At 33.6% G+C, this 25652-nt stretch overlaps 2 protein-coding genes across 2 annotated transcripts in view; one reads left to right on the forward strand and one right to left on the reverse strand.

Annotated features, from left to right (window-relative positions):
* LOC147077013 (uncharacterized) overlaps positions 1-12755 on the forward strand; it is a 29439-nt gene extending 16684 nt beyond the window's left edge. The window contains exons 4-5 of the mRNA XM_085940965.1: positions 900-1079; positions 12546-12755. Coding sequence (XP_085797091.1) covers positions 900-1079; positions 12546-12755 — 390 coding nt within the window. The remainder of the gene's footprint in view (positions 1-899; positions 1080-12545) is intronic.
* A 1586-nt stretch (positions 12756-14341) lies between these two features.
* On the reverse strand, positions 14342-25294 carry LOC147077014 (uncharacterized). Its single transcript, XM_085940966.1, has 5 exons — positions 25066-25294; positions 22148-22231; positions 17829-18008; positions 15393-15560; positions 14342-14350 (listed from the first exon to the last, which is right to left on the reverse strand). Exons 1-5 carry the CDS (start codon positions 25240-25242, stop codon positions 14342-14344), a joined length of 618 nt encoding a protein of 205 aa, XP_085797092.1. The 5' UTR covers positions 25243-25294.
* Between the last annotated feature and the right edge of the window lie 358 nt (positions 25295-25652).

Consider the following 25652-nt stretch of genomic DNA (forward strand, 5'->3'; position numbering starts at 1 on the left):
GTCAGGCGATCGAATTTTGTTTGGATTTCCGCCCTTTCTGGTTGACCCTTGACACGAGTGGACGTGGGAGGAGCACATCCCGCATAGCGGAATCGCTATGCGGCTGTAAATACATTTCATTTTTTAGTATTAATTAATTTTAAGTCTTTGCTTTAATTATAACCTCACTCACATGTGGATATTTTGGTTTAAGTTTAAGTTAGTTGCTGAGAACTTATTGTGTTAGAATTTCAGTTAGCAGACGCTGATATGGTGTCTTTTGTATAACGTAAATATTTATGTATTATAACCTCGTCGTTTGTGAACGGTGGTGATTTTTCTATGGCGTCATGTCGCCATTTATGTATCATTGACTTTTAATTGCATTTATTTTAAATACAGTGAGGTTAAAATTATCACGGTGTTTCATTTAATTTAATTGTATCCCGTAATATTATGTTCTTTTATGTTCTTTTCTTTCATAGAAAAGGCTTTGGCGTCCAATAGAGTCAAGTTTTCAGTGCTCGCAATTAACCGCTGCAGCGGTATGGTAGACATTATCCATCGAATACCAATTGATTTCGATGGTCCTTTCCGTAACAGGATTGGAATTCATCAGAGAGATAGTGTGGAAACCCAGTACCCTGAGCTAGCGGTGCCTGTTCTCCACATAGCTTGGATAACAGTGTTGAATGGTGGTTAGATGTTATCATTTAACATTATGTTCCATGTTTTTTTAAATTTTAGCCGTCAGGGTTTAATACGTAATACCTTGATAGGCACTTTATGATTTCATAACGTCATTTTACTGTCGCTTTGTTATTTAATATTGTCTGAAAATTCTGAAAACCAAAATCGACGAAAAAAACAAATTGAAAATTATAACTCAATATTGATATCAATTACTATGGTTTTTCTAGGTTTCTACCAAGGGATTTGTCACAAGGCATCATGATACAGATAGGGGTCAGCAATCCTCAGATGATGAATTCCAGGATAGAACGATACAGTATTCAGAAGTGACAAGAGATGCGAACAACATTAAACAAGAAATCTTAGAACGAGATGCTCCAAAAGAACTTCGACTTATTCTGGGAAGTGTAATCCATTTCTCACGTTATTTTATTTGCTGCATTTGTGACGAAGTTTTTGGATGCGGTAGTGCTCTTAAAACTCACAAAATGGTTCACATGGACGTCATTGCTGATCAAAACCAAAGCAATGTATTCTCGCAAAAAAGTAATGTCAAAGCACATAAAAAGACACATACTGCTGAAAAACCTTATAAATGCCAAATGTGTTCATATAGTTGCTCGAACTTTGGTAATCTTAAACAACATGAAATTACAAATATTGGTGAAAAACCTTATAAATGCAATATTTGTTCATATAGATGCTCACAAGCTTGTAATCTGAAGAAACATAAAATGACACATACTGGTGAAAAACCTTATAAATGCAATGTGTGTTCATATAGATGCTCACAAGCTAGTAATCTGAAGACACATAAAATGACGCATACTGGTGAAAAACCTTATAAATGCAGTATGTGTTCATATAGTTGCTCGAACTTTGGTAATCTTAAAAAACATGAAATTACACATACTGGCGAAAAACCGTATAAATGCAATGTGTGTTCTTATAGATGCTCACGAGCTAGTAATCTTAAACAACATAAAATAATACATACCGGTGAAAAACCTTATAAATGCAATATTTGTTCATATAGATGCTCGGAACTTGGTTCTCTGAACAGACATAAAATGACACATACTGCTGAAAAACCTTATAAATGCAATGTGTGTTTATATAGATGCTCACAAGCTAGTAATCTGAAGACACATCAAATGATACATACTGGTGAAAAACCCTATAAATGCAATCTATGTTCATATAGATGCTCGACATTTGGTAATTTAAGAAAACATAAAATGAGACATACTGGTGAAAAAACCCTATAAATGCAAGCTATGCTCATATAGATGCTCGACATATTGTAATTTAAAACACATAAAATGATGCATACTGGTGAAAAACATTATAAATGCAATGATTGTCCATATAGTTGCACGATATCTAGTAGTCTTAAAAAGCATATAATGATATATTGGTGGAAAACCATATGAATGCAATGTGTGTTCATATAGATGCTCGACATCTGGTAATTTAATTAATATAATAATTTAACCAATCTGATATTTTATACTGTGACTCGAAATTCTATACGCAATTACACCTAGCTTCACAACATATCAATTTTACGGGGAAAATGTGGAAAATAAGAACGCTGATGGATCTTGACAGGATGGATATTCAAAACTATGTACATCAAAATCAATGGTTCTAGATGCTATACGATTTAATGGGTTAGTTTATTTTATTAAAAAAAAAATAGAAAAAGGCGATGCTGTGACTGATTTTTTGAAAAAAAGAAAACATCTGAAATCAGAACGCAGTGAAGAAAATGATATATTAGCTTGTGTGTATGTTTATACTCATAAATTGGCAACATACGTGTTACGCGTGTCCATATAGACACGGCTATTATTTCAAAACTCAAAAACTATATGAAAATTTTATTTTCACTATTCATTCTCTGTTATATAACAGATAGATAAAAATGATAAGTAGACAATTTTTAGAACAAATAATCATTCATGTCACACCAACAACGAAATTGATGTGTCCATATGGGCACCTATGCCACTAATGAGTAACATACTGGTGAAATTCTTTATAAAATGCAACGATTGTTAATATAGATGCTCGTCATCTTAGTGATCTTGAAAAATAAGAAAAAGACACACTGGTGTGAATCCTTATAAATGCAATGTATGCTCTCATGAATGCTCCCGACTCCGTTATCTTAATGCATATACAATGACATACTCGTGAAATACCTTATAACTAAAATGTATGTTCTTAGAGATGTTTGCGACTAAGCGATTTTATACAACATAAAACCACAAAGTAGTGAAAAATCTTATATATGCAATGTGTTTTCATAAATATACCGACAACTAGTGGTCTTAAATAAAATGACAACGCACTCAATACAGTAGCTTGCAAGTAAAATCATTCATAGCGACATTCGCACATGTATAGGTAGACGTCGCGCAATTTCCATTATGCGATATCACGCATCGGGAATTTATAGCAATATCACCTTAATTGTAATGGCGTTACAACAGTGTTTCTAGTGTCAATGTTCATTTAAGCGAAACCGTCCGAACCAAACTATTCGGTAAATTCGACAAAAAGCATCGGGAATTTATAGCAATATTACCTTTATTGTAATGGCGTTAGAACTGAATAATGCCATTCGGCAGACCCGACAAACAAGTGAGTGTCATTTTTTTTTCAGATGCTTCGTCCATATTAATGTCATTGCTTAAATTACATAAATTGACAAATACTGGTGAAAAACCTTATGAATGTATTGTGTGTTCATATTGATGCTTGTAACTTAATGATCTTAAAAAACATAAAATAACACATACAGGTGAAAAACTCTGTGAATGCAATGTTTGTTTATATAGAGGCTCCCGACATGTTTATCAACCCTATGCTTACGGGCCACACAAAATTGTGTTCTGGCTAATTGCTTTTCAAATGAAAATTAACACGTTAATTACAAAAATAATTAACAGGGCCCGTAAACATTGTGTTAACACGACTGTGTATCTGGTGTATACCTTTCTAAATATTACGTATTTCCGTAAAGACGCTCGTCACCTTATTATCTATTATGTTATGGCCTTATTGTGGGACTGCAAAAAAGAATATCAATGTGCAGGCACGCACCTGTTTCAGTGCCGAATTTTGAGAATGTACTATGTTTTAATTTTATTATTGAAATTTAAAACAAACCCATTCTCAAGTGAAAAGCAATTGTCAGAATTGTAAGTTGAAGTTGAAAAGTAAATTGAAAGTTTGGTTAGGTTAACCTAACAAATAATCCAGTTTATCGGCTATTTTCAAAATGCGTTTTCCGCTGCCTCCGGTATAACCGAACAGTACCCTCTTTTCTTCTCCATTGAAATTTTTGGTGGAGTACTGTAAGCCCTTTTCAGTTCTTCCTTCTTCGTCTTCGTCTTCTTCTTTTTCGTCCTACCTTCTTGGGTTGGAAAAACCCTATGTTGTACTCAGTATTAAATATTTGTGCATACATACTGTTTTGCAATAGGCCTGCTTTTTGAATTTCACTACTCTTTATACAGCCTATACATAAAGGTTATATTCAAACTACCATCAACATATTTTTTTCCCGTTCGAGCTCTACAATAATGTGATTCAATAGTTTCAAATGACTCAATATGTTGCTTTATTCCAGCCTTTGTTTCATCATCAACAGCTCTTCCAATGTTACCATGGTTACCTCTACCATCTTCAAGAATGACCCCTTCATTATTATTTTTATTCGTGGCAGTAAATATTATTTTATTGCAAACATCCAAAGTATTTTAAAAAAAGGTTCGGTTGCTTTCTATTTCAAAATAATAACCATAATTAAAGCATCTGCTACTTCCTATAACTGTCGGCTTGTATTTTGGAATAAATGGCACCATGTGTTGTAATAAAAAATCTCACAGTTGTTAAGCAATTTTGGTTTCGATATGTAATATACATTAAGATAAAATACCGGAAATCAGGCTATGGCTGAGAGCTGAGAGCCGCTGGAAAAGAGTATAAAACTGCGGCGGGATATGTTGTTCAACAAAGGAAACGATGTAATTTTTTCTGCAGAAAATGTACATATTATAAATGCAATGATAGATTTTTGGAGAATTTTGGAAACTCGGTGAAAACGATGGCAACCAAGATGCACGGAGACAATATATTTCAGATAGTATAACTAATGAAAACCCCAAAAGGCAGCATGTAAACAATATTTCACACAATTTTATTCATTTTGTATCTCCAGTCCAGTTAATTTGTCCTTACTTAATAAAAAATAATCTGATGTTCCATAACTATTTTGATTAGGTATATAATGCCTTTTAAGGACAAAAACACTCCTAATGTTTACTAGAATATGGTTTTGATTTAATTTAACTTTCACTAATATATTGTTTTGTCTTGTAAAAGTTTAAATAAAATATTATAAACATAATAAAAATTACTTTCCTTATAATTATTCCCTGAGAAACCCACATATCTAAGGGCGAACGTGCAACTGTTCCGTATTTTTAATCACACATAAAGGGCGAATATCCATTTAAAATAATTTTTCCGACCTTTTTATACAAGTTTATACATTTTTTTTATATTATCAAGACAGTAGTTCCTTTAAGCTTTATTATGTATTTGTTAGAAATTTATAATCATCCATAGGTAATTAATAATTAAATGTCAAAAGTTAAATATCCTCCTCCTGTAAAATAGCATTTTGGTTGATTCGCCATTTTTACAAAACACCGACGATATAGATTGGCACTACAGTTTGCTAAACAATGAAAACTTTGTGTAATATCAAAATAACTCATGCGAACGAGGAACACAGAATGACATAAGTGACAGTTACAACATAATAGACATTTTTTAGTTCCATAGAGGAACAAGTCAATGAGACAGGGTTACCATTTAGGAACAACTCAGTTGTTCCTTTCTTGAACCATGTTATGTAGTGAAAAGTTGTAATTCCATAAAGAAACTTTTGCGATATCTTAGGTACAATATTGAATAAGAGTTGTTCCATTATGGAAACATATAGATCTTGGCAAGATGAATCCAATGATGGTAATAACTCAAAAATTCGTTTTTCGGACTTGTTCCCGTCTTGAACTGGTGTGTCGATATATTATTTTCTATTAATATCGGTAATTTTTGGAAAAAAGTTGCCTGCGATGCATTTATTTTTTTTTAAAGTACAAATAAGTTTATTTAATTCTATGTAAATTTTTTTTATAAGAATTAGTTGTTAAAAAAATTCTTTAAATGTCCTGGTTTTGAATTTCGATAAGAAATGAGCTTCGGCACCTTTTATTAAAAAAAAAAACATTGTGATATGTAAAGTTCAAATGTCTCATTTTTATCAGAAAAAATAAAACCGTTGTGATTTTTTTAAACTGAAATAAATTGAGTTCTGGGAAATATAGTTACCCTATAAAATTTATAATGCAAATAGAATAACAAATTTCTCGAAATACAATCATTTTTACGAAGTGGTACAATTAAGCGTGATGTACTACCAAGTGGTACGCGAGCTAAAAAAGGTTGAGAAACGCTGATCTATGTGATTATGTATTTACTTACGCACAGTAATAAATGGTTTTGCTCAAATTTAATATGGTTTATCTACTAAATATTAATGATGACGTGTTGTATTATTGGCTCCTATAATCTTTTTATTGTGATGGATTGTCTTTCTATACACCCTGCATATTAGGAAATAATAATGTTTTAGCAACATGTTGTGTAAAATTCTTGTAGCTAATTTCATTCTTATACTCTATCTCTATACAAGAAGGATTTTTTTTATCAACTTTGTAGGGACCTGTCTAACTAGAGTGTAGTTGGTAGTACTTAATCACCACGTAAACAGAGTAGAACACCCACGGTGGCCACGCGGCTTAAGCTTTAAACTATAACGCCGTGGGTCCCAGAATCGAATCCTGGGTCTGGCAAGTACACATATTGTTTTTCAATTTGTGTGTGAGTCAGGGTATGGACCTATAGGTCGAACATGTAGCTGACATCCATTTCTCGTAAAAACAAAATCTGTTAATACAAACCTCTTCTCTGTGGAGGCCCATATGATCCTATTAGGATCAGACATGGTCGGGGAATCAACAAGTTAATTTATTTTAAATGCTAACATTCAAGAGATCAGATGCTATATTCATAAAAAATAATTTATTGTAGGTAGGTAAACTACGTTCTGGTCTGTGAAAACAAAGCTTAGACTTGAAATAATAAGACTGAAAGCTAGTTATGTGCGGCTGTATAAGAGTACCTACCATGAAGATATAGATGCTTAAATCACCAATATAAAGATTTCAACAAAAGCAAATGAGGCAAAATGACGTAAGTATAGTAAACTAGAACTTATGAAGCACAGAAAAGCTGTGATATAATTTGACCATATTATTTACCTACTTTAATGAGAAGTATGATTTTACTCCTACTCTATTTTTCTATTGCTCAGTTTTTTGAGGAATGTATAGAATCAACCTCGTTTTATGTGAGATCTACAACCAAGTATTCGTGAGTAATAGTCGTCCAAGTTCCTGATGGTAGGTATATAGATAAGTACATACTGGCAATTGATTTATTTTGATTCTGAAAAGCGCAATTATATTCAATATAGAAAATGATGTCTTTGCCACTACAATTTTCGTTTAGGTGCAGCAAAACTCTAGAACTGATTACGTTGGTACTTATGTTTGCCAAAGAACCAGTGATTTGACGGTGCACCTCTTTGGCATTCACCATTTGTGTTAATTATATTGTAAAATTTAAACATATTTTAACTTTTTTTCTTAAAAAAAATTGACATTTTATCACCACAGGTACCTAACTTGGAGAAGATCGGGTAGGTCAAAACATAATTTTGAATCCACAGACATGGTTCAATAGTGTCATTGAATTTTTCTTTACGAGCCATTTTTTGTTTATTTTGTAAATCAGTTTGATACTCATTTTCAAATTACTTTTTCTTATTATTATCAGCTTTCTCAAAATCCTAAAATTATTCAGTAAGTCTAAATAATATACGAAACATCCAGTAGGTATGTTAATAAAAAAAGTATTTTATTAAAAGAGTGCTAATTATTTAAAATGTCAACAGTACGTAATGCGATGATCTAGGTAGCTATCTTAAAAACATACAATTCACTTATAATTTTTTTCGCCGGTACCTATGCTAGGTACATTTCATGTTTTTCAAGACTACGGGTCACAGGCTTCTAACATACCTTGCATTTATAATGTGAATTACCAGAATGTGTCATCTGATATTACCAGGAACCTACCTTCCTACTGACATCATCAAATCCAATTTAAAGAACGCTGCAAACAATAGAGAACAGATGCCTGCGAATCGTCTACGAACTCAAGCCTCACCAGCATCAAACATCAATGCAAAACACGATGGAATCGACATTGCCGAAACCATAACTGAATACAGTGAGTCCTTCTTGAATAGACTGACAAAAAGGCCTCACAAGAAACCTACCTACTGACAGCCAACCAGATTCGGCTAGCTCAGATGTAGGATCTGGTGATCATCTTAGGTGAGGAACTTGGAGTAGATAGTGGAAACACTCGATGATGGTGTTCCAACAATTATTGTTTAACGAATAAAACTCACTTTTAGTATAACGATTTTCGCACTACCCTTATTCTATGGTTAAGGTCACAGGTATGTTATATATTGTATAATATAGTTCTTAGAAAAAGTTATAAATTTTATGTAGTTTATAATTATTATAGGAATTAATTTATCCAGTCTTATAAACTTGTAAAAAGTGTCATTAAGGCACAGTTCTGTTCGTTGAATAATTTGTAAATAAACAACTTCTGGTTATAATCTATAAAGTTGATGTATAAACTTATAAAAAGTTATAATAAAACTCGTGTTTATTTATAGGTTTATTTACTTATATAATTATTTCTAATAGTCTTTTTGTCGGGGACTCGGTTTTATAATTAAAGTTATAAAATTTTCATTTATTTATTTATTTATAAAACTTAAATTTAACACATCATTAAAATTACAAAAATATGTGTATATACCTAATTAATTATAAAGACTAGATTTAGTAACACTATGTAACTCTGGAGGTATTAGTCGCTAATAAGAAAGTTGGAGAACCGTACACGTAATATTAATATATTGTGTTCGCAGCGGAATACCTGATCGAAGTAGGTACTTAGGTACTTATTCACGGTCACTAAAGCGGATGATGTCATCGAGGTATAACTAATTGAGCGTAGTTATGCACAAAGCAGCCAAGTCACAATTTAAAAAAAAATGAGTTATTGTGATTTCCATAATCGCACACGTTTGTTTTACGTTCTGCACAAATCAGCAAAGCTGCTGTCATACAAAAATCTCATATAAATGCGTCTTAAAGATTTTGCAAATCGCAGAATATGACATTTTCGATTTGCTTAAAGCAACCAAGCTGCTGTCATACAAAAATATCATATAAATGCGTTCCAAAAATATGCCATATTCGTTCTGCAAAAAGCAGCCAATTGATAATATTAATTACTTTCCTAATTTTTTAAATCGTGATTGTAAGGTGTGTTTTTCTCCATTCAATTAATAAACATTATTTTCTCAATTACATTATGTTTCTCTTTTTTTATATATATAATATAATAAACAGATTTTTCATATAAAAATAGTGCCAGGCAGCTAAATATTATTGATGTATAATTTAAAAGTTTTTCGAATTTTTATGTGAATTTTGCAATTCCCATAATAATTTAGTAACTAAGAAGGCTATTTTTAGATAATAATCAAAAATAAAGACTTCTTTTACAAAAATAAGAGATGGCTGCATTCTGCAGAATAAACATTCTAAAAAAATCGTTTTACACAAAACACCATGGACTGGTAAAACACCAAAATTTCATAGATTATATGCTTTTATCTCTTCAAAAGTTATACAAAACCATTCGTCACCGTTCAGGCAAAAGTCACCAACCCTAAAAACATAGTTTTGAGATATCGCAATTTGAAAGTTTGAAAATGCAGGAAAAATCAGATTTTAATGTTTTTAAGGTTTTATCTACATTAAATTATTTTCTCATGTCTTCTTAATAATTTCTTTAAGGTACTTTTACTTTTTGATGCTAATTAAAACATCTGTAAGGTTTTAAAGGAGGCAAGGTAGCTCAAATTATGGTTTGGTGACTTTTGCTTGTTAATAATCTGAACAAAGTTAGCCAAAAGAAGCATCAGTGAAACTCACCATCCATAGTATAGTGACTTTTGCTTGTATATTTATAACGAAGGATTTTTTTTTTATAGAGTCAATAATGTCTATTCACCTATAATGACTTTTGCTTGTTAAGATTTTATCGAAAGTCATTTAGTGAAAAACAAATAATTCGGATTTAAGCAAAATTTTACTAACTAATGTACCAAGGTGAGTATAATTTTACGCTTCGGGTGACATACTCAACTCAAAACTGCCATTTTCAGGGTTGGTGACTTTTGCCTGAACGGTGACGAATATATTATATAATATCTAACATTCAAAAAGTATAAACAGTATACAGAGGCTTTGTTGATTAAAAAAAACACAATTTACATAAAAGTGCTTCTATCTCTGTTTGAAGTTTGTGTGGCTCGGCTGCTTTGTGCATAACTACGCTCAATTATCACTAAATGAAATAATTGTGAGCGGTTTACTCGCGGGTGTGTAGGTAATTCGATTTACGAGGATTATTACGGAAAGTGTGAAGTAGTTTTTAAGACATCTTGCATGTGTTTCGGAGAATATCACTTGCACGGAACTGAATTCAATAGAAATCCGGGCTCTTTTTGTGCCCGGAGGAACTTTGGTAGGGAATGGCTGAGAAAAAGACAGCCCTCCTGTCTCTCTCTATTTAGAGGAAAACCGTGGTAATTCACACAGTTTATTATTTATTGATATGGATGATAGGTAAATATATGAAGGCTGATGGCTTGCAGGTATACCTACTGAGAATTCCATGTTCCTGCCTCTAATAGCGGGTCTTTGAAGAACTAGGAAAAACGCTAAGAACATACTCGCGGATGGGGGTTAGTACTTATACAGAGATTTATCTAAAAAGGTATATACAAGATAGAATTAGCTATTGCACATACTATTTTAGAGAAAACTCGGATGATGATGTGCACAAACATAAGCCAATAATAGGCAAATAGATGACTTTATGAAAAATGAAAGAAGTTGGTTGGGTGGTTCTACTTAACGTTCAACAAATATTTCATATTAACTATCTCAAGCAGTACCTATATGAGAAAAAAATGTATGCACAAAGGCGCACTACATAATCGACAAGAGTTTAAGCTAAAAAAAATTAAAACCACACAGTCAGGTTTTGCATACAAACTTGAAGATTAAATAGCGCGCTGAATATAGGTGGTAAACCAAAAAAAAATCATGCACTAAAGTTCACTGCCGATGCACAAGTGTTTTAATTCGATTATAGGTGCACAAGCGAAAAAAAAATCGTGCACAAACGTGTATTAATTTTGCACAAACAAACGCACCCAAAAAATGTTGGAAGTTTTAACATTGGGCGATCCAGCTAAATAGGCGCTCCAAAGGCGAGCCAAAAGTCCTAGGATAATAAATCGTCCATTTATCTATCATCTGCTACTGACCAACAGACGATCAACGAAAGAATAAAAAAATCGAGCTGTCAAAACTCAAAAGTTTCGATTATCGTAGGTAATGTCTTGCGATAATTATAAAATTTTGTGTTGTTTATATAGGTAACTATAGATTTGTATAAAATTATATTAAAGTAAAAACAACACACATTTTACGTAATCTTTTCAGAATTTGATAAATTCAAATTAAAAAAATAATTGTGAAAACTATCTTTTTCTTTTATGTTAATTAAGAAATGAATCAATAAAACTATTTAGAACAATTACCTACATGTTTTTTTTTTCGGTTCAAATGATTGTGTATTTATGTCAAATCCAATTGACGTTGTGATTGACGGACAAAATCTGGGAACTCTGAGAGTAAAATACCTATCAAATATGTTTGAAATCCAACGAACCTGGCCTGCGGACTAAAAAGTCCGCAGTTTGGGGTACTCCACGCGAAAAAAAGCCCGAATAATGTAAATCGTCTGACTTACGTGCTAATGGAGCACATGGATTCGGGCAATCATACCCTCACATATCAGAAATACCCAAATATTATGTTTAACCTTAGTTTACTCAAAACGAACCAGAAAGTACTTGGCTTACTTGGCTTGTGAGCAACTCATTAGCATTGATAAAATTGGTAAAATATGTCTAGCGTAATTTATACTATTCTAAGACATTTAATATTAATATTGTAATAAGACATTTCTTGTACGCTGAATACTATTATTATTGGAACATCAGCATATATCGATAAAATCTTCATATAACCTCAAACTCACCTTCCCTTTTTGCCACCACCCTGTGGTGTAGGGCACGAGACATGCTCTCAGGTTGTGAATACGTGCTCTGTTCAGTGCAGTGAAACCCAAGCTTGGAACTAGTTTCCATGGCGAGGATTCCCAGACTCGAAAGGAGTCTGGAGTGAGTGCTGCATGCTTTACTGACCCCTGAGATCAATCTTACTATACTGATTGAGCGCCAGCGAGTTTTTCACTAACGTGGAAACAACTGCAAAAGCCCGACTTAAGTAATTGGGATAACTCAAAGATTAAATAACAAGATCTGAATAGAATAAAGTCACTGTATTGCACAAATAAGCATTACACTTGAATAAAGCGGCATATAACTAAACTAGACAGGGACAATATCGTAAGATTTACCTTGCACACAATTAAGCGACAACCTTAACAATAATACTACATAGTTACTACAGGATAATGATACAATTTTCTATTTACAGAGACCGAGTCCATGTCCTTCCCTAATTCACATTTCACCACACGAGTATAAAAACACAAAAGCGGGCTATCAGCCCACGCGCCGGGTGGCGCCACCATCAGAGAGAATGAGAATCGAGGCCGCTTCGCGCTACCGCTTCCGCCGGCCCCCTACCTCCTCCGTGGTCTGTTCGCTGCTAGTTGTACCAACATTCCGTGCATGCGTATGCTGATTTAACAAGTGTTGCCGTCCTGAGAATTTAGCCGACAGGAATAATTCTCTAGTTCACAAACATCGTGACAATATTGTGTTCGTTCAATCGTGGAAATCAATAGGTTTTATGTAGAAAATATTCGGGTAATATAAATAATAATGTTAAAGTATGTAAAACACTTTCATTTGATTATTAGAGAAAAGAAGACCATCAAAAATACATGTTTGATTAAGATAAAAAAATATATTAATGTGTTGACAAAAAATACCATACATACACATAAAAAAATTGACAAACATTCCGAGATTCTGACAATTGCTATTCATATGTGGATGTGTTTGTTTTAAAATTCAATGAGAAAATTAAAACATAGTTCATCCATAAAATTCAGCACTGAAACAAGTGCGCGCCCGCACATCCGTGACACTGGCGGTTAGACGCTGCTCGGATTCCAGGACGTCAGTGGCGTTTAACTGGATTTATTATTCCTCCAATATTGTTACAAATACGTATAGCAGCAATTTATTATCATTCATAGGTATCGAAAATTGTCCGGGATCACGTCATTGGATTCCCTTCCAAAGCGGCTCTTTGCATAGACGATTGCGGCTCTTCAGACATAAACACCAATTTCACCTCATCTCAAGCAGCTTTATAACTTTATGAGATAGAGCCGCCGAACAAACTTAGACTCGTACGGCATACTCTCTACCACTCTTTACTTCACTCCAGAAACAGTTAACAGATTTAAAAAGCAAAAAACTGTGGAGCCAACATATTCACAAATCTGACCAGCCATTTGGAAGAGCTCGAAACACAGAAATCTAATTTTATGCTCAGCACAAGTGGACAGCTGTAAAACAACTGTCTAAAATAGAATCAATTATATTTAATACATGGAAAAGCTTTGCCTGAAACATATGACATGTTGAAAAAAATAGTTTTTGGTATTCTCACTATCTTTGGCTCTACATATTATATATGCGACTAAGTATTCTCATCTATAAACAAAATCAAAAATATACTTAGAAGAAGAATGACAGATAAAAATTTGCAATCATGTATACAATTTAAAATAATTAGCTATTTGTCAGATATAGTAAAGTTATCAAAAGCGATGGATGCATGGTGCGCTGTTCTAATGTAATTTTTTAATAAAAACCCCTAGAAATCCATATACACATGTATATATATATGCGGCTCTCTCGTACATTTGTTATCCTGTTTATTTAAAAACTTGGGAATTCTCACTTGACAAACTGCCGACCCCTGCCCTAGTGTCAATATGCTCCGACGCTATGCCACAAATAAAAATTATTTGTTACATAAATACCAGTGATTAATATTATTAACATGATATTCGACAGACTGCATCAGTGGTACGTCTTTATAAACGACACAACACAATTATTATGAAATAATGGATAATAATTTAGCGAGCATCTGTACGAACATACGTTATACTTAGAAGGTTATACACTAGTATGTGTCATTTTATGTTCTTTAAGAATACTAGATGTCGAGCATATATATGAAAATTTATTGCATTTATAAGGTTCTTCACTAGTATGTGTCATTTTATGTCTCTTGAGATTACCAAGACGCTAGCATTTCTATGAACATACATTGCATTTATGGGGTTTATTCACCAGTATGTGTCATTTTATGTACTCTAAGACAACTAGATGTCGAGCATCTATATGAACATATACTGCATGTATAAAAATTTTCACCAGTATGTCTCATTTTATGTTTTTTAAGACAACTAAGCAACGAGCATCTATATGAACATACATTGCATTTATAAGGTTTTTCACCAGTGTGTGTCATGTTATGTCTTTTAAGTTTGGCAAATTCCGAGCATCTATATGAACACACGTTGCATTTATAAGGTTTTTCACCAGTATGTCTCATTTTATGTTTTTTAAGACAACTAAGCAACGAGCATCTATATGAACATACATTGCATTTATAAGGTTTTTCACCAGTATGTGTCATTTCATGTCTTTTTAGATTAGCAAGTTGCGAGCATTTAAATGAACACACTTTGCATTTATAAGGTTTTTCACCAGTATGTGTCTTGTTATGTCTTTTAAGATGGTGAAGTTCCGAGCATCTATATGAACATACATTGCATTTAAAAGGTTTTTCGCCAGTATGTGTCATTTCATGTCTTTTGAGATGACAAAGTTGCCAGCATTTATATGAACACACATTGCATTTATAAGGCTTTTCACCAGTATGTGTCTTGTTATGTTTTTTAAGACTGGGAAGTTTGGAGCATCTATATGAACATACATTGCATTTATAAGGTTTTTCACCAGTGTGTGTCATTTTATGTCTTTTAAGTTTGGCAAGTTCCGAGCATCTATATGAACACACGTTGCATTTATAAGGTTTTTTACCAGTATGTTTCTTGTTATGTCTTTCAAGACTGTGAAGTTCTGAGCATCTATATGAACATACATTGCATTTATAAGGTTTTTCACCAGTCTCTGTACGTGCTTTCTTATTACTATGTTGAGAATATACCATTATTTGATTTTGATCATCAATCACGTCCATGTGAGCTATTTTGTGAGATTTTAGAGCACTTTCACATCCAAAAACTACGTAACAAATGCAGCAAACAAAATTCCTCGAGAAATGGATTACCCTTCTCAAAATAAGTCGAAGTTCCTTCGGAGCATCTCGTTCTTTAATTTTTTTCTCGTCAATAGTCACTTCTGAATACTGTGTCATTCTTTCTTGGATTCCATCATCTGAAGATTGTTGATTCTCATCTGTATGGTGATTCCTCGTGAAAAATCCCTTGGTAGAAACCTAGAAAAATCATAATAACCGATATCAATATTATGAATAATTACGAGTTATAATTTAATATAAAACAAAACAACTTGAATTTTAATTCAAGTTGTTTTTTTTTCGACGCCGTTGCTTTTTACCACCCTCAGATATTGAATAACGAAGTTACATTAAAGTAACTTTGAAAAAGCATAATAGTACCGTAGATACGTATTAAATACACAAATAAGTAACATCCGACAACAAATGCACAAAACAGACTATGATACAATACTTATTGTAATATTCTTAATACCTATATGTAATTATGTATAATCTATTAAAGTTTCGAAGAGAAAACACCATATTGGGTAAAGTAATTGACTACGATAGGTTTATTCTGCATCTGTGCTTCGCTTATTTCGATTATTTCTTGTTAAAATATATTATGTCACCAGTGAAGCAGTTTGCACCATTTTCGAAAAGAATTATTTGTGATTTTCGTGTAGTTACTAACTATATTATTCTGTTTAAATTTGCAGTTAGAGAGTGTGCACAGTGCGTGTATTGCTAAAAGACGAAACTAGAATTTATATTCAAATTTCATCAAGCAACCTCGATCATATCCAATATTTTAATATTTCATACTACAGAATTCCGCATGATTTATACAAAACTACGACAGGTAATACCACGTATTGGAAAAAATATGTCGGAAATGCTATTTCGTACCTAGCGAAGTACAAAATTACTATGCCCGGCGGAAACTTTTACCGTTAGTTTCACTATTTCATGAATTTAAAATATATATTGACTGCCTACTAGATAATTACTTTTTAATTACCAAATTTAAATAGCATGCTAATTATACCAAATAGCCACCTAATCGTTACGCGCCAAGCAAATAAGTTAATAAGGTTTGGCTTGCCCACTGCTGCGGCACAACGCGCTTTCGCCTATAAATTATTGGTCGTTTAACAATGCATAGTAAATTCGAGTTCATAATGTGAAACAACACTGTCTACAAAAGTGCAATTTTAAGGGTAACTTTACTGACGATTTAAGAAGAAACTAGAAATGATTGATATAAAGTTATTCGACTATTCGGTGCAATCACTTATCCACACTAAAAATACAAGCTGCATGCAAGAAGTGGACCAAGACTTCTTACTTTAGAGATGAATTCTTAACCACTGCACACGACTACACTCATAAAAGATGGTGGGTACTTATTTTAAATTATTAATAACAAAATTTATTGCAGAACACATAGGATACTTCCTATTTTATGGGGGGCGAAATATTGCTAGTTTCATGACTATCTGATGCGATTTGCATTAAATACCTTTCTGTTAGGGTTCCACAACTGTTTTTTATTGCTTAGATAGAACTAACGAAATCCAACCCGAGATACTGCGCATAGTTTTTGACATTTTTATCGTCAGTATTTAGACGGGCAAACCATGAATAGACTGATGATCGAACTGCGATTCCAAATTATCAAAATAATCTTAGACTTATGCCATGACGCTCATCTGCGCCAACCTATTTGAAGCCTTACAGACTCCATAACATCCACATAAATGCACTGGCTTGTGCGATTACATGCTGGTGGAATCATCGAACTTTATTTACTAAAGAATGAGGTCGGTACGGTCAATGGAGATCATAAGGCACTGGACAATGATCAATGATATTTGTTGCTGTTGCAAATATGCATGGCGTTGATCCGGACAAGATGTGGTATCTACAGGATGAATCTACATGTAATGAAACGAACGTAACCACCGACATATTGTAAACAAATTTGGCAAGTTTATTTCATGATATGAAGCAGTCAATTTACCTCGAAAGTCGTGCGATTTTATAAATATATATGGAATATTAATGACTGTGTGGCTAGGTTAAATCGCTGGTATACGTTTATTGCCATATATAATTGAAGCTATGGAAGCCAATAGTGTTATAAACGGCCAACAGTGCTTGAAAAAGTGGCCCAAAACCGGACGTCCGGAATGCGATTTGTCAAGAACAGCCGCGGTGGCCATATGCCACAAATCATTTTGAAATGTTTGGCACTGTCGACTATCTGACAGAACACGCTAGGATCCTACTTAAGTTCGTTCGTTCTAAAACTCAAATTTGCTACTAGTAGTTATGTTATAACTGCTATCGAGGATGTTATACATAATTGAAAGTTGCTGATGATCAATCATGTCCGATTCACACGGTGACTTTTCAGAGTATTTCCGCATCAAAAACTGCGTTACAAATACTGCAAATCAAACGTGAGAAATAATATATTACCCTTGTCAGAATAAGTCGAAGCTCCTTAGGAGTATTTGTTTTAAAGACTTCTTCTTTGATGTTTTGTTCATCTATCGTCACTTCAGAATACTGCATGATTTGATCTTGGATTCCATCAGGCGAGGATTGTTGACTCTTATCTGTATCGTCATGCCCTGTCAAAAATCTCTTGGTAGAAACCTAGAAAATCAAAATTATCGTTACCTATTATAAAATCTAAATAATTTGTTGTACTATTCCGTTTAAGTTATCCTTTTTCAACGTTTTTGCTTTTAGGCATTTTCAGACATTAAGTAATGAAATGAGAATTAAAATGACGACACGAAATGATAAAAGTACCTACGCTAACAAGGTACGAGGGTGGGTCAATAAGTCCTTAGAAAAGCCGACAGGTGGCGCGACTAGTACTGCAAGCGGTTTGTTTTCATGAAGCGGCACTACCGATTCAGTATGCTGCGAAGTTTCAATCAGATTGGTCGGGTTGTTGTGTGTTTCTCGTACATTTAAAAAAAAAATTGCTTGTGGAAAATGGAAAAATGGAAAATGGAGAAAATTGAGTTTAGAGTTGTTATTAAACATTTTAATATAAAAGGGTTAACAGCAAAGGAAATAAAAAATGAGTTGGATTTAGTTCACGGCATATCTGCTCCTTCACTTGCAACTATTTATAACTGGTTAAATGAATTTAAACGTGGTCGTACATCAACAAAGGATGAACCACGCTCAGGACGTCCTGTAGAGGTGACTACACCAGAAATGATCAATAAAATCCACGATATAGTGTTAAGTGACCGAAAATTAAAGTTGAGTGAGATAATTGAGGTTACAGGGATCTCAAAAGGTAGCGTCATTTCTATTTTACATGACAAATTGGGCATGAAAAATATTTCTGCAAGATGGGTGCCGCGTTTGCTCACAGTCGACAATAAACGCAGTAGGGTGGTGGCCTCTAAAGCCCTGTTGTCGCTCATGCAACGCAATCCGGATGAATTTTTTCGTCGCTTTGTGACTGTAGATGAAACATGGATACACCACTATACTCCCGAGACGAAAAAACAGTCAAAGCAGTGGATTGCGAAGGCAAACCATGTCCAAAGAAGGCGAAAACCGTAAAATCAGCTGGTAAGGTTATGGCTGCTGCATTTTGGGATGCACGTGAAATTATTTTCGTTGACTATTTGGAAAAAGGAAAAACAATAACAGGGGATTATTATGCATCTTTATTGGACCAGCTAAAAAACAAAATTGAAGAAAAACGGCCTCATTTAAACAGGAAAAAAATCCTCTTTCATCAGGACAATGTCCGTGTTCACACATGTTTACGATCAATGGCTAAAATTGAAGAATTGAAGTTCGAATTGGTCGACCACCCACCGTATTCGCCAGATTTAGCCCCCAGTGACTTTTTCCTTTTCCCAAACTTAAAAAAATGGCTAAGTGGACAACGTTTTTTTTCAAATGAAGAAGTCATCGATCGGACAAATGCTTATTTTGAGGACCTTCCGAAAACTTATTTTTCTGACGGTTTAAAAAAAATTGAGAAACGTCTAACCAAGTGTATTGTGCTCCAAGGAAATTATGTTGAGAAATAAAAAAAAAATACAAAAATAAAACCTGTTTTAATGCTTTTTTCTAAGGAATTATTGACCCACCCTCGTATTATAAACAAATTCAATATTATTACGGAAGAATCCATAAATACCTAGTTTAAATAATTGAACCCACGTGTACCATCCAAAGGGAAATAAATAAAACAGAATATGATAACAATTATTGTGGTATAACACTACCTATATAATTTATTTTGTCTAAAATTATTAAAGTTTTATCTATTTATTTATTTAAGAATACAAAACATTGTGGACATAACAAATCTAAATTCAAGACGTACACCTCATGAGATTTACATTAAAAGTCAAACATTACCCTCACAAGAGAGAGGAAGAGAATATAGAAAAAAATATATATAATACAAATAATAATAATAATAACAACAAAAAAATTAGTCAAAACATACTTAGGTAAATACATATAAATAAAAAATAAATTTTTGAAAAGAAAAAACATACAATTTTATACAGAAAAATACAGTTTCAAAAAAAAATGTCTATGTCTTTAGGGAGCGCATTTACTAATATTGCAACCCTCGCTAATGGTGCCTGATAGGCTTGACACGAGAAAACGGTTCCAATTCAGAATAAATCATGGCTGCGACCACGTAGGTAATTGACAGGCGCATGTAAATTCAAATTCATTAGGACACCAGGATTGGAAACCATCCCTCGCGTTTTGAATGCAAAATCTCAGATTAGATAAAGTAATTGAATGATGCACCTACAATAAAATCGGTTCGCCCTGCAGACTGTGATATGTTTGTTTCTAATGTGTCTTGATAGATTAATTTATGATCAGCAGGATAAGGTGACGATGGCCGGACAGCTTACACGTCGATTTATAATGTCGTGGGTCTGAGTGTCGAATCCTCGGTCTGGCAAATACACATACTGATTTTCAATGTGTGTTCAGTCAGAGTATGGGCTTAATAGGTTTACCAAGTGGCATCATCGGTCCTATTTCTTTTAGTAATTGTCAGATTGTGTCGCTGTATCTAATTTAAAGAGTTGTATTTTCCCGCACTAAACGACGCATGACCTGCCTTCTCCCACGGGATAGGGAATGTAACCGAGGAAGTGAAGGGGTTACGGTGGAATCGACAGAGACGTAGACGGAATCAAACCGTTAGTAAGTGGCACCACTTAAAATGTGGACTTTCCGAAACTACGTAGTGAGCAGTCGTGTGCAAGAGTATCACACAAATATTATGCGAAATGCAGTCCGCAGTACATGGTTACCATTGGAAAATATTGCTTATATACTCAAAATTAAATTAATATTATTATAACCCCTTTGCCCCCATACAAATTTGGTATTTTTTTCCGAAGTGGACCCTCAAATACTATTTTTCTTTGTTTTTACCGTAAACCATGTTCTTTTCCATACCTAGTTCAATAATTGTCAGGTGCAGGTGACTGATTACTTGTGTAAGTATGGAAGTAGCAATTGGTAACAGGCCAATTCTGCACCTACCGTTATTTTTACTAAAGCGACTCTAATTATAGTCATTAAATACAATGTCATCGGCAGGTGGATATTTTTCCATAGCATACCAAACTAGACTAATATTTTATTGTTTTATTTGTCTGTTATTTATCTAAGTAATATTATTTACTACTGAGCAAAATAAATGACGCGTTATGGTGTCATGGAAATGTCTCGAAACAGTTAGTTGCCCACGATTGACGACAATGACGCACCCATGGGTGGCGGGGCAAGGGGCCCTGGCCCCCACTAAACATAAAAAATATCAGAATGATTTTAAACATTGAAATTGGGGGCGCTGCGCGTCGAGTTGACCAGATAAGTGAGATAAACACAAATAATATAGCTTTAATAGTAAAAAGTCGCCTGCATCGCCATTATACTTCATGCCCATGGACATTTATGTGTCGATACTTGACAGCTCCATTATTGACGTAGATGTATTAAAAATCGCTAATAATTCACTGTATAAGTAGGTAGCCTTATAATTTGAACTAAAACTCAATTTGAAAAACGTTATTGTTGTGTTTCACACTGCCTTTAATCTTAGCGGTAGGTATGGAGCCCGCCAAATATCCTAGCCTGAGGGCCCGTTTCAGGATGTGGGAGTGCAATAGACAAAAGACCGATAAACGAGAAATTAGGCTGTGTTGTGTTGAGTAGGTTTGTGTAAGTATAAGTTAAAAAATGCAATAATATTTTTTTTTGTCTTTGGAAGGAACCTCAATATTAAAAAACCAAAAGTCGACGACAAATATTCGGCGAAAAGAACGACTACACCCACTACAGTCAGTGGTGGTGTAAATCAAAAGAACATTTTTTCAGTGGAATTCGGCATAAATATTGTAGCTCTCTGGACCAAGCGGGTAGTTCAGCCGATATTATTTGAGTAATGATGCACATGTCCAGCATGGTTGCTGTTAGTCACTTCACAATTTAATAAAAACTAGGAAAAACTGTATAAACATGCCGCCGTGTATTGTGAAAATATGTAAAAATAATTATATGAAGAAGAAAAAAGGCCTATGGGACTAATTTACAATCTCTTCCTTGGGCTTCCCCCAATATAAAATCCTGAGTGCACCATTGATTGACGACAGCTTTAAACTGAGGAGTCTATTAAATAAAAATAAATTCGATGAATCATTATTTCTTGAAAATGCTACCCCTATGCCGCGAATTATAGTTTTACAATACAATCGATAAGTTAGGTAACTCACCTGTGAATCATCATTTAACAGCGGCCCAGTCGAGCAAACACCGAATTCGTCAAACGGATGACAGATTTCATGTTTGACATCAACCTACAAGCAAACAAATATTAATTAATTAGTATGGATACTTTGTCAATAGAATGTTTCGAAGACAGAGTAATGTGTAAAAAACATTATCTAATACAATAGGTATTAATAATTAAACATTATCAAAATAACCGACAAGTTCTGGTATCTGGTAATAATTATTGTGGTATCGACAAGTTCTGGTGATGATCGATGACCTACCGGACAAAACGAATGGATATTGTATTCTATATCACTGTGCAGTGTTTCGCCATCTGACACAACCTCTAGCGCAGTGCTCCGCAACCTTTTCCCACCCACGGCACACCAAAGGTCTTCCCAGAATTCCGCGGCACACCACACGTAAAACAATTTGTACACCAAAACATGGACCCCATATCCTTAAGGATGACCCCATGACAAGATCTTTGGCGGGTCCCCTCTACCTATCGCTATGGCTAAAGACAGTGTGATACTCTAAAATAGTGTTTTTTCAAATAGTGTTCGAGGTAAAATTAATGGGATTGGTTTTATGTTTAGCGATTTTTTGTATGGCTATATTATATTAATATAATTATGTTTAGTTGTCGGGTTAGGAATAATTATTTGTCGAGTATTGACACAATAATAATAAATTGTACCCTACAATCACATGTCTTAAAATATTAATACTAGTGTAGAAAGATAGCCTCGAATTGAATCGAAAATAGGAGCTGAATTGCGATAGCCTTGTCGAAATCCGAGGATATTTTTTATTAACTGAAATCCAGAAAATAGCCAATGTAAGTTCAGTTTTAGCGTCCCGTCGTTAATCAATTCAACAAATTCCTCTCGAATCTCTAGGAAAAGCGCTTCTATAGAATTTTCGGCATTGGTTGCAAAATGGTTTCGTCTCCAGTCGCATTGATTGTATGAAAGTACTAATGAAATTTCTTTTGCAGCAAAGTTAAAAGTTTTGAGACGGACCCAAAATTATTTGCTTGTTTTCAATGGTGGTCTGGTAGTTCCTTTGGAACATTTGTAGAAATCCTTGTCTTAACTCCTTCTGCCAAAGTTCGAGTTTATTTTTGAATTCTTCTAATTTATCAGAGCACGTCAATATATTTTCACTCTGACCTTGCATTGTTTTATTAAATCCATGCAGGTTCTCAAATATATTACCAGCCATGTACGCAAATTTGGGTATTGCATCGCGGCACACCTAGCATCGTCTACTAGAGCACTGCTCTAGCGGTTCACTTTTAATGTCCATTTTAACAATAATACATGAGACACGTGTCAGGCAATGAAAGACTGACAATCAGTATAAATTAGTGTTGCTATAATAGCAGTTTTTACATAACAAATTCATTATGTAATCTATCTGACTATTATCTTAAAATATAAAGATTAACACTCATCAAAGTGTTTTAAATAGCCTTTTATAGGACGATAATACATCATTATTATTTGTAGCGTGTAAGTTTATTAAACGGGCAGCGGTGAAAAAAGAAACTAATTATTGGCATCGAATCATTTAGAGCAATGTTGGCAACACTATTATAGACATAATCTTATCGTGTGGGTGAAAATTACTCCGTTTTTTAAAAAATATAACCATGAATTATAATTTAAAAAAAGGGAATCCGAAAAAAAGATAAAAAGGTTTCTGATAAAATCATCCGCATTGCATAATGTGCATTTAAAACAAAGGTCAAGGTTTTGTGCTTTGAGATTGAATTGAAAAATTTAATTAAAAATGAAACAGTTTTCTAGTCAAATTAAAAATTGAAGGTCCATTTAACTGGGGGAAATAATTTAATGTAGGGTCCCACAGGTAAAGGACCTTTCAATTGATTACAGTAATAATGTAAGTACATACCTTTATCTCCAGTTTTTAAGATAATGAAGGTATTGCATTATTGCAGTGATTATAATTTAGAGGGTACTGTTTAATTCAACATGGTCAATATTATCATTCTGCTTACATGATACTTAATTTATTATTATTATATTAATTATACTTCTGGTGAGGTAAATAAAATTATAAGCCCAGTTGATTGTAATATTATTATAATTACCTATTAATTATAATTAATAAAATTAAGGCAACTACATAATATAAAGTGTACATATTCCAAGACCCATTACTTCACGTTCGCAAGATAATACTTAAATAACTAAGCGTATGCAATATAATATATTACTTTAATAATAATGTACCTACCCATTTTATGTTCTTGATACTATTTTTTTATGTCACACCTATTACTAGAAAGGTGTAATAAACAAACGAACAGTTTAATAGTTATGGGACAACATAATAATGTTTCGATTCATGTAAAAAAAATGTTTTAGAATAGTTAAAGCATCATAGAAAATATAATATTGAATTTTTCCAAACAGCAAAGACAATTGAAAATTGTGTTCGAACTTCTAATGTCTATGCTAGACTGGTAGAAGCCATTTTAGTCTATGCCATTCGTCATATTTTGATATCAAATAAGCATAAAATGGAAGTAAACACCGAAAACAATACCACAACACTTGCAAGGCAGTTTTCCGGTGCCTATGATACCACTGAATATTGATTTCCTTATAGGTACTGTCTCATTCAACAAATAACGTATTCTGATATCAGTAAGTGCTGTTGTTGTCTAAATAACTATTCATTTTTGCAGTAGGTACTGATTTCCAATCACTGTATAAACCTTTTTTGTTCCTTCCTATTTTAAAACAATATTGTGTAGCAATAGATCACAGGCAATTATCGTTGTTAACTTTGAAGAATTGTCGTGCTAGCTTCCGTATAGAAATTGACTGCGCAACAAATTTATGAACACTCTCGCCTAAATAAAATATACTAGGGAACTACTCACGTCTTTTAAGCGGATATTATTGCTGTCGTCCTCCATGTTTTCCTGCTTGAGCGACATGTCAAATCGACCCTCGCTCTCGAAGTGATTTACGTCAATCGATTGATATACACCGTCACCGATTACGTCCACCGTGTCGTCAGCCAAAACTTCATCGGGTGTTTCAGTTTTTATATCCATTTTATACGGTATTTGATGTCAAAACCTATCAATAGCTTTTTAACCACGTGCGTCGTGCTTGTTCGGCTAATAATTAAAAATATGGCTTGTACCATAGACATCAGGAATTCGACCAAAAAATCCTACTATGCTTATTAGGGAAAATAATTAAATTTTATATTGTTTTACATAATAGACAATTATCTAATTGACTATTTTTATAAATTTGACTGATTTTAATGACGGTTGTGTCTGCTTTTTCTTGGAAAGAATTATTGGAATATTTAATTGCAGCGTAGAGGTCCGCAGTTTCAGCCCCTAGGTCCGCGAAATGGGTAGGTATAATGTCAATTAATACTATGACCTTAATCGTATCTTGGATAGGAGAATGTGTTGCTATGTAGTTGAAAAGCAAGTAGGTATTTTATAAG

This window comes from Rhyacophila brunnea, unplaced genomic scaffold, assembly GCF_057557595.1.
Source record: "Rhyacophila brunnea isolate RB1 unplaced genomic scaffold, BYU_Rbru_1.0 scaffold_13, whole genome shotgun sequence".
NCBI classification, from domain to species: Eukaryota; Metazoa; Arthropoda; class Insecta; order Trichoptera; family Rhyacophilidae; genus Rhyacophila; species Rhyacophila brunnea.

Excerpts from the sequence above, each read along its gene's own strand:
- LOC147077014 (XM_085940966.1), bottom strand. The coding sequence starts at position 25,242 with ATGGATATAAAAACTGAAACACCCGATGAAGTTTTGGCTGACGACACG. Across the intron at positions 18,009-22,147 it reads TGTTAAATGATGATTCACAG|GTTTCTACCAAGAGATTTTT; the intron begins GTGAGTTACCTA and ends TTGATTTTCTAG. Across the intron at positions 15,561-17,828 it reads TTCGACTTATTCTGACAAGG|GTTTCTACCAAGGGATTTTT; the intron begins GTAATATATTAT and ends TGATTTTTCTAG.